Source organism: Cyprinus carpio, chromosome B16 (assembly GCF_018340385.1).
Source record: "Cyprinus carpio isolate SPL01 chromosome B16, ASM1834038v1, whole genome shotgun sequence".
Taxonomy (NCBI): domain Eukaryota; kingdom Metazoa; phylum Chordata; class Actinopteri; order Cypriniformes; family Cyprinidae; genus Cyprinus; species Cyprinus carpio.
This window is the reverse complement of record NC_056612.1, coordinates 10118277-10129403: the sequence shown is the minus strand read 5'-3', so window position 1 is coordinate 10129403 and position 11127 is coordinate 10118277. Positions and strand designations below refer to the sequence as shown.

Genomic DNA, 11127 nt, shown 5'->3' with positions numbered 1-11127 from the left:
ATGATGTGCTTAGATGAGCAATGCGCTAATTTTAGATGGAGCGAGCGGCAAAAGAGAAGGAGTGAGATTAAGAAACAAGCGAGGGAAGTAGTACAGGAGACTGTCTTAGGTGAAAGAGATTTAATCCTCAAGCAAAACTAGTGAACGAGAAGGAGCGTGACGAATATAGTGACAAAAACAACCAAGTGAAGAACAGATATGAAAGAAAGAAGAAGAAAGTTCAGTGAAGGACAGGGTCTTCAGTATGGGGATAAAGAAAAGCAGGAGTACAATACAAACACAGTATTTACAGAGAAATGTGGCTCAACAGTGGGTCCATATCATCCACATCAATCAATTCCGTACATCATTTTTATACACACAATAGAAACACATCTGTTTCAAGTGTATAGTATTAAGCATCGTTTAACATTTATAGTCAAATGTTTACATACACCTTGCAGAATCTGCAAAATGTTAATTTTACCAAAATAAGAGGGATCATAAAAAATGCATGTTATTTAGTACTGCCCTAAATATAATATTTAGCATAAAATATGTTTAGATATAGTCCACAAGAGAAAATAATAGTTGAATTTATAAAAATGACCCTGTTCTGTACTGTATATGATGTATTATGATGCAGGGGGTGTAATGTTTTTTTATTTGAATGTAGGTGTAAATTTTTTTTATTTTGTGTTCTGGGAAACTTGATTGTATTTTTTTTGTCTTCTGAAGGGCAGTACTAAATGAAAATATATGATATTAAGGCAAAAAAAAAAAAAAAAAAAATACACATCTTCATTCTGTTCAAAAGTTTTCACACCCGGCTCTTAATGCCTGTTTTTTCCTTCTGGAGCACCGGTGAGCATTTGAAGCTTCTGTAATAGTTGCATATGAGTCCCTCAGCTGTCCTCAGTGTGAAACGATGGATCTCAAAATCATACAGTCAATGTTAGAAACGGTTCAAATACACAAAAATACTGGAAAACCAAAGAATCTGTGGGACCTGAAGGATTTTTCTGAAGAACAGCAGGCAGTTTAAGTGTTCAGGACTCATGAACAACTATCAATTAACTGTTGTGGATCATTCATATAATAACACAGTATTAAGAATTAAGTGTATGTAAACTTTTGAGACATTTTTTATAAATTCAACTATTATTTTCTTTTGTGGACTACATGTAAACGTCTTTTATGTGAAATATCTTATTCAGGTCAGTGCTAAATAAAAAAATAACATGCATTTTGTATGGTTTTTTTTATTTTGATATTATTTTATTTTTTGCAGATTCTTTAAGGTTTATGTAAACTTTTGACTTCAACTGTAAATAATAAACCATCCCATTAAATCTATGCATTGAAATCTATATCATCTAGTCTGCTGATGACTTTGTTCACTGAAAACCATCAGAAAAGACCAGTATAAAGTGATCCCAAAAAGAATTTGGACACTTAAATGCATGAATATTGCATTTTATAGCTAATTACCAAACAAAGTAGCATTTATTTTAAAGAAATATGGTACAAAGACTTTCCAAGTTAAAAAAAAAAAAATTAAGTTAGTTAAAAACATAGCGTTCACATTTTTGAATGTGTCCAAAAGTATCACTTTTTGGGATCACTGTAGATGGTCACCAGCATACGTTGTGATGCTAGTTTGCTGATATTTCCCATTTGGTTTTACAGCTAGCTTAACTAGCAAGACTATTTAAGCTGGTCAAACAGTTTCACTATAAATATAATTCTGGTCAATGAAACTCACCTGCCAAGTCGAGTTATTAAACAGAATGGCTATGATGGTACACAAGCCATCTCTCAATAGCATAAACTTGTAAAGCTGGTTTGCAGTTTTATTCTAAAGGCCTGTTTGCACCAATGACGATAACTACAATGGTAACTATAACTATAAAGTTTTAATTATCATTCTAATTCTATGAGAATAGAGAAGTCTGCACCACAGCTATATTGAAAAAGCAGAGGATCGTTATTACAGGAATCATTTTCAGAATCACTGACAGCCACTCAACTTTAAAGAGCTCAAGCATTTGAAACAGCAGTGTGCTCTTATAATAACTAGAATGTTATCTGACACTAATATAGTTATCTTTCTTGGTGGGAACAAGGCTTTAGCACTGATAGGATGGCCTAAAAAAAAAAAATCAACACTTTCAAACCACAAATACCTGATAAGTCAGTATTATATGCCTAGTAATCAAATAGGGTTTCTTATACAAATGCAGATAAAGGTACAATGCGTAATAGCACAGCATGTTGTGTAAATGAAGCATTTCAAGACAGTAAACAGATCTGTTGGTCACTGATTTTATGTACATAACCATCATAGAAATATCAGTTCAAATTTCAGAGTCGGTGTATGAGCATCAAGGTCTATAATCTTATCGATGAACAAACTAATGCTAGTTATTGCAAAACATTAGCTTTTGAGAGTCCATTATAACAGTAGTTAATTTCCATAAGCAGCATAAGAGTATAAAAGATTTTGTGCTACTTAACTCGCTGGCAGTCCTCTGACAGCTAGGCATCACTACTGCTCTGCTGACGAAAACATTTCTCCAGGGGGTTGTAGGGGAGGGAAAGCAACAGGAACATAAGCCCTCCAAAAATGAGAATGGCCCCAGCCGAGCCAAGACACGCCACTGACCAGGACAACTCGTGATGGAGAGGGATACTGTGATCGCTTGCCAATAACGCCAGCACAGACTGGTGGAAAACTATGATGGACAGGAGGACCAGGATACCTGGGGAAAGTGGAGATGAAAGGTCATTTTATTTAAAGGAACAGTTCAACTATTTGAATTCAATGTGAAACACTCAGGAGCAGAATTACATTTGTAGTTGGTAAATTACAAAATTGCTCAAAGATTTTTTCTGAAGCACTTCACAGTACATAGCTTCCTACTTTGGCTTGTTACTGCGGTCACTATATGCTGACAGTTTAAGTTCTATAGATATATTTAATGTAAATTAGTTCCAATTTGATACTGTTACTATATAACTGTATTTTTGTTAAAAAAAAAAAAAAGTATCACTGCATTTTGGAAGAATGTTTGTGGCTGTTTAAATAAAAATGAAAACTTTATGGATCTCATGCTAAACAACGATTAAAAAGAAAATCAGGAGACCTATTACAACTTAAATGCATGGTTGCAAGTTAACAAATACTAATTTAATGATTTAATTAAATCTTTTAAGTTGTTAAAGCAAAATTGTTTCGAAGAGCTCTGTTGACAAAATAATGCTGACTGTTACATCGACTTCATATTAAGTGTACCTGGAAATTTCCATTAACTGATTTTAGCACACACACAAAAAAAAATAAAAAAAAAAATAATGTTTTATGCTACAAATGAAGTTGCTCTAAATTTGTTATTTACACAAATTCATTAGAAGTTGTCATAACTCAAAAAGATTGATGCAAACTGTTGCTTTTTTTGGAGTAACATTGATTGTTTACAATATTTAAATGTTTTCTTGGAATGCCATTATTAATTGATTCCAACAAATCTGTATTTTTAATTAAGTCAAGGTAGCATGTTCTTGTTCATTTCCATGACTTGCGATTCAGTGAGGTTACTTATGAAGTTAGTAATGATCCGACAACAAACTCGAGTCTGATTCAAATGGTTACTTTGTGAGTGAGTCTGAGGGTATTTTTTCATGATTCTATTTAAATGACTCATTAAAAGTTAAAATGTAGTGAGCTAAGCTAACAGTTACTCTTCATTTAATGAAGCTTCACTACACTAAAGTTACAGCCCTGGGAAATGTAGCAAGCTAAGCTACAGCAACATGGCAAAAGTAGTTTACTACATCTAATCTATTTATTTTTTATTTTTTCATTTTTATATTGAACCAACATCATACCAAGTCTATGCTCTCTCAGTGATCAATAAAACTGTCAGTCAAACAGATACACAGGCATAATAGTTCAGTTTAGTTGTTTATTCAACAGCTGTTCCAAACCAGTTTGGCAACAGAAATCCGTATCATGTACAGGGCTGGACGTATTTGCTGTCATGTACGTATTTGCTGTCAATAGGAAACGTCCTATTGGTAGTTGGTATCATGGCTTTACAGTAGGCGATACTGATACATTTATATAAATGGTATGTGTTTTCTGTAAGGTTCATTAGTTAACATTAGTTAACTAGTGTGGTTAACATGAACTAAGAATGAACAATATTTCTGCAGCATTTATTAATGTTAATTTAAACATTTACTAATACATTATTAAAATCAAATGTTGTGTTTGTTAACATTGCTTAATGCACTGTGAACAAACAAACTACCAATGAATGACTATTTTCATTAACTAACATTAACAAAGATTAATAAATACTGTAATAAATGTATTGTTCATTGTATGCTCATGTTAGATAATACATTAACTAACATTAACATTTCTTATTGTATAGTGTTACCATATAAATGTACTGACCTACAGATAGGCTACATTTATTTGCGTTCATTGCATGTGTCATTATATTATTAACATTTCACCGAAATCAAGTTCAAATACAAAGTTGACCGGCAAATGTTTTTTTCCCCGACATTACCGCCACAGGCAGTATGTGCATCACATTTGTTTTCATGAACTTGCAGGTTGTACAGTTTTTTGTCACTATGTGGTCGCTCAGTTTTTTTCTGTTATTTAGCCAAAGTATCATCTTATAAAAGATTCAGCTCTTTGCACAAGCTATTTGGCTGCGACTCAACAACAAATGCTAGACTAAGACACTCTTCTCCACTCTCACCACTCCTCAAATACAAAAAACAAGCAAAAAAAAATAGCCTTTATAAATATATTGTATTTCTTGAGTAAAGAAAATGCTGTACTTATTCAATCAACAATTCTTTATTTCCCTTTAGACTGCAAACAAGCTGAAATGCTCCAAACTCACGCTGCACTTCATTCTCGAAAGAGGCGGGAGGAATAATGAGGTTTGACTGACAGTTTTAGCAGCCAATGGAGTTACGAGGTTTAGTGGCATTACTCACTGATCCAGGATCAGTGGTCCTTAGCAGTTAAATTTCCGATTTGAGCTTGAGCTTCACAGAAATGCTTTGAAATATGTAGCTGTTGTTGACTTGATGCTACCGCGTTACTTGATAAAAAAAAAAAAAAAAAGCTTTGCTACTGAAAAGCTATTTGATTCTGAAAACAGCGACGCTACCTCCACGCTACTGGGTCATTCTACAGAAATGTCCATTTTTCTGTCCATAGCCTTGACAGAAAAATTACAATTGAAAAACACTTTAGGGTTACAACTTTTTTAATATTTTAAAATAAAACAATGTGCTATTTGAACAATTAGACCTTCTTGCGCCATCAATGTGGCAATATTTGTTTTTAATTAATTATAAAGAATTTCAAGCACCACAAAACTGCTTGTCCCCACAGCCATGCACAGAGGAAAAGTGCTTTATTTTGCATTTAAAAACAGGTTTTTCTACCATTTAAAATACAATAATGTATTCATAACTATCAAATATGATATTAATGGCATAATAAAACAAAATGCTGAATAAATATTATAAAATATATAATGAAAACAGTGGTCCCCTGAAGTTGTCACTGGTGTTACCTTTTGACAAAAATCTGTTATTTTGAAATAAAAATCACACTGATGACATCACTTGACTTCCTCCTTCCTATTGTCTAAAGATCTATGAAAAAGGTCCATGTTAAGTCCACAGTCTCTTTTCAGTTATCAGAAATTTTCTCATTTAACTCACAATGTCATATGAAGATTTTAGTTGACGTCACTGGTATGATCTATTTATTGTTAGGGAATTTTTAAAAATAAATGCCCGTGCCAAGTACACATCAAGGTAGCATTTTCTTGTTCATTTGCATGAGTTACTTATGAAGTCGGTCACGATTCAACAACAATCAACTTAAATCTGATTCAAATGTGTAAACTATGACAATTGAGTCTGAGGCTTTTTCATGACTCTTTTTAAATGACTCATTAAAAGTTCACTTAGTTGAGACGTGAGTGAAAACATAAACATGCTGAAGAACTGCTTTACAGTAAAAAATTGAGTTTGTAATTTTAATTGGAAGTGACACTGACACTGTTTTTTCATGTTGCAAATTGCTGACTTTAAAACAAACTATTTTATAAAGTGCTGTATAAATAAACGTGACATAACTTGACTGGAGTGCCGAATTGCAAAGCTGGTGCAAACTTAACCACATGGATATGATCAGATGCTTTCTTAACCTGCTGCTTTCTCACCACTCTCTCACCCTAAGAGAATAATGAACTTCACCGTTGAGTATATTAGGAATGTTTTTCTCCAATGTTTTCTTATGATATACCGCAAACTCATATTAAACATGAGTGGTTACACATGATAGGAGAAGTGACACTGAAATTCAGTCCTCTCTATTTCTTGAGATGCCTGACGTTGAGGTTAAAGCTCAGAATCTCAGCAATGGGACACGGTGCGCTTGAACATTGCCAATCCCCTATTAAGTCCAGAACACTGATTTATAGATTTGACTCAATAAATTTGAGCCTCCTTCATAACTACTTCAACTACTCCATAAATACTTAATTCAGAGGATTTAGTGCAGCTGAATGGTGCTGGTGTGTTTTTAAAGTCACCGAATGCAGTTATGAGATGTTTAAGAGGTACCTGAGAATACGAAGCAGATGGTAGCAGGCTTGAGGAAGAAGGGCACACTCTTACTGAGAGACATGGTGATACACACAGAGCCCATGATCATCAGAAACAAACTCAACAAAGCCAACATTGCACCTGCTATATGCAAACCTAAGAGAGAAACAAAGCAAGCAATGAGTCATATTTGTTTCAAGACATAATTCTCCATCGTTAAACAATAAAGGCAAACATATGTGGGCAACTAAACCCTGCTGTGTTTGTTGAGCATTTAATTATAAAACCATTGGCATTACTGACTCTCCGGAACAGCCTGCACTCTTCTGGGAAGGCATTCCACTTGATGCTGGAACATGGCTGAAGGGATTTGCTCCCATTCAGACCGAAGAGCATTAGTGAGGTCAGGGACCAATTTTGGCCAATGGGATCTGGCACACGTTCAGCATTCCAGTTTATCCCAAAGGTGTTCAATGAGGTTCAATCTGGATTTTAAGCAGTAAATTATTTTTATGTGGCTGGCATTATAGTCTACCAATGGAGATACAGGAACACTATTAGCTCAACTGGTTATCACAAAATGGGAGCTATATCCCAAGACATGAGCTTCATGTGAGCAAAAGGCTGAAAATTGAGCCATTATTCACTATAAATATTGACGTCTGTTGTCTGTCTCTGGCAAGCTTGAAGAAGTAGCAATGCCTGATTCATCAACTAATTGCTCTTTTGAGTCAGATCTTTTCAATAGCCAGTGAGTTTCCTCGCATCTGGAGAGCGTCAGCACCGTGGGTTATTTCATATAGTTAACAGCTATAACAACAGAATTAAAGACTTTTAAATTAATTTTAGCTCAAAAATCACTTTCCGACAGCAGCAAGTGTATGAAATATCTTCTGTTTGAGATCCGATATGGATTATGATCATACATATTTGTAAGCGTTGCAAAAGACTATGTACACTAGCCATTACCATAGTAAAGATGTTAAATACGACCGCTTGAAGAAATCAGACAAATCATATAGGCTAGGCTATCACAATCGTGTATTTGTTTAGTAACATATTTTATCTGTCAGTAGACTCATCTGATGTTCGTATTTAGCTCATAATCATAGTTTTTGTTCGGGTGCTCCTCTGCTGCTCAGGTCGTATTTTTGATGGAAATATAGAAATTATTATTATTTCTATATGTGATGTATACTGTGACTACAAATAAACAGAAACAGATGTGACAGTAGTATGTGTGTCCTCTTTCTTTTGTGAATAACGTTAAATACCACTTTATTTCTGTGACTAATTTTCAATACTGACAAATTAATTCATTATGATCAATGTATCACTTATTATTGTAAAACTGGTAAAACAGAGATGCTTTTGAATTTAATTCTTTGTAAACAACAAAACATGCAAACAAACGGTCGCTCTTATTATGTCTGTTTTGTTGGTGAAATGATGGGGTTGTGTTGTGTTGTTCCAAAGAGTGTAAAGTGCTGGTTTTAGTGCAGCGCAGTGGAGCTTCTGGAACGACGGTGGAAACACAGCATGATTTTGGCCTCGTTTACACTGCCAGTTAAATGTGACCCAATTCCGATTTTTTGCTCATATGTGACACAGATCGGATCTGTTCTATTACAGTGTAAACGGGAAAAATACGCATGCATTCAGATATTTCAAGATCGGTTTCAGGCCTAATTCATATGTGGAAATAAATCTGATCTAAATCAGATATGTGCCAATGCAACTGTCATGTAAACAGGCAGATCGGATTTTCTGAGGCATTGCGTTCTGTACGTCATTATAACTGCGACAATTTGCTACTTCTCCGTTGTTTAACAGCGTCATATGTGACCCGTGCTGGCAAAATTAGTGTAAATTCACATGGGCTATTTTGAGCTACAGGGAAAAATAAAATTCTTATCTTTATTTGTAAATTTTCTGAGAGGATTACATTTTCTCCGCTCGCTTCTCGCACTGACTGTCATCTGAAGTGCGTACATATAATGATGCTCCTGCGGCACACGATCCCGATAAATACACACATACAGAATTACAGTATTTCAGAATTTAGGCAAACATAGTCTTCTCTGTCTTAGGTGAAAACATCTGATGCATTACAGTATAGGATGCATCACAGTATAGGACGTCTGTATCATTATCATAATGTTAATCTAACAATAAAAGAAAAGAGGGAATCACTCGCTGCACTTCATTGAACTGCTTTTGTAGTTTTAATAATCAATTTATTTGTAATGAACACACTTAAGTTATTTTTACATTTGATTGTTTTTCGTACATGAATGCTTTAGTTTAGATATAAAATGATAAAGGTAATGCATTATTTGTTTCTTTCTAGGCTATTTGTTCTACTGTTTTTTTTGCATCTGTTCTTATTTATAATAGCAAAGATAAAATAAAATAAAAATAGCTGTATTGTGATTATTAATATAATAATTAATAATAAGAAAAGACGGAGGACTTTTCATTTTTTTGACCGATTCCAGCAAATCATAAATCATTTTGAAGGTCTTTTAATGGAGAATTTCTTTTTTTTTTTTAATTGCTCATTGTGACTCGTTTTGTCAGCACAAGTCACATTATTCTCATAAGGAAGCACATGTGGAGGTGGTAAATGACAATAACGCATGCGCGATGTTTCAGATGGTATGGTAAGTGTAAACACATGAATTGGATATGGGTCACAATTGAAAGAATGTGTAAACGGACAGCCAAAAAAATCGGATAAAGGCAACAAATCAGAATTGGGCATCAAGACCTGCAGTGTAAACGAGGCCTTTGGGCCCTGTGCTACAGGTCTGAGGATATTAGCCCTGCCCGACCCGTCTAAATAACTGGCTCGCACTGGCCCAACAGCAGTGGAAAAGCGCCTATTGAATCTGTTGAGCTAGTTAACAATACCAGTGTGAATTATTAACTTAAATTTCAGTCTGTTTCTTACACAAAGCTAGCGTATGAATTCAGAGGATTCTTTTGGGTTCCACAGAGGAAAAAAAGTCATGCAGGTTTGGAACAACATGGGGAGTAAATGATGACAGAAGTTTTTTACACTGATGAACTAAATTCTTAAAAACAAATGTTTGTTATTGGTATTGATGGTTCCACGAAGAACCTTTAACATCCATGGAAACTTTTCAATGCACAAAAGGTTATTTATAGTGAAAAAAAAGCATGTTTAGATTATTAAAATCTTTTTTACACTAAGAAAAAAATTTCTTTTTAGATCAGATGACTAAATGGTTCTTTGGGGAACCAAAGATGGTTCTTGTATGGCATCACTCTAAAAAAAAAAAAACCTTTTGGAACCTTTATTTTTAAGAATGTACAGCCAAAGCTGTAAGAAGGGGCATCCATATACTGTTGGGCATATATTTTGTTGGGGTATTCAATAACTATGCCATTGCACTTGAAATAAGTGAAACAAGAAAGAGAGCTCATTATGCATTCTTGTGCATGTACACAGTATGAGATGTGGAGAGATGGAGAGACATGGAGCGGGAGAGGAGACAGAAACACATGACTGATTTTCAATGAGAGAAACAGTATGGAAAGAGAGAGAGTGAGGACACAGACAGCAGAGAGAAAAGAGGGCAGATTATACAGGAAGAACTTACTTTTTTCTGTCGTTTTCTTAAATATGACAGCATTCTCTCCAGAAGTGTAGAATTTAAAGAATGTGCAGTTTGATTCTGAGGGCAAAAAATGAGACAGTTAAGGTGAAGAATAAAGATCAGCCAGAAAAACAGAAAAAGGCACTTGAGCGTTCTGCTGTAAGCCCTGTGAGGGTCATTGTGTATTAATGTGCCGAGGACACAGAGCAGCCCTCTCACATATGGCACTGAAAGAACAAGAGAGACAGAGAGAGCGAGGCAGATGGAAAAAGAGGATGAAGGGCAGAACAAGGAAGAGAGAACAGACTCAGGTTAATATATACAACATCAAATCCACATTCACTCTCTCTTGTCCTCTGCAGCTTTTCTGTTGTCTTCTTATATTTCCAGATTTTTCACTCATGTCCTCTATATTTAGACTTGAAACCGGGCAGCAGTCAGATTGCAGTTTATCCATGCGCAATATGACTGACCTTTCTGCTTTAACTGTGACCCACCACACACACACATCTTTTTTCCAGAACTTTCCCCTAATTAAAAACATTCGGTGTTGTTTTTTGTCCCCTAATTCAAAACAAGCAATTACAGCTCCTAACTGAAACCAGAACTTAAAGTTAAAAGAAGTTATAAGTCACTTTTCAATATAGTATGAAAAATCCTTTTTAATATGCACTCTATTATTTCTGGGTATATATATATATATATATATATATATATATATATATATATATATATATATATATATATATATATATATATATATAATTTCATGTTTTTATAATTAGACAAAATATAATTTAAATGTGTTATATATTTGCATTGATTTAAAAATACTAATGTAGCCAATAAATATATATTAATTGTACCAAATTAT

At 34.3% G+C, this 11127-nt stretch overlaps 1 protein-coding gene across 2 annotated transcripts in view; it reads right to left on the bottom strand.

The window, feature by feature from the left end:
* Window positions 1-2290: 2290 nt before the first annotated feature.
* cacng6b (calcium channel, voltage-dependent, gamma subunit 6b) overlaps window positions 2291-11127 on the bottom strand; it is a 15047-nt gene continuing 6210 nt past the window's right edge. For both annotated transcript variants that reach the window (XM_042740640.1, XM_042740641.1), the window contains exons 3-5: window positions 10257-10331; window positions 6649-6786; window positions 2291-2741 (exon numbers count right to left, since the gene is read on the bottom strand). In XM_042740640.1, coding sequence (XP_042596574.1) covers window positions 2518-2741; window positions 6649-6786; window positions 10257-10331 — 437 coding nt within the window. In that variant the 3' untranslated portion in view covers window positions 2291-2517. The remainder of the gene's footprint in view (window positions 2742-6648; window positions 6787-10256; window positions 10332-11127) is intronic.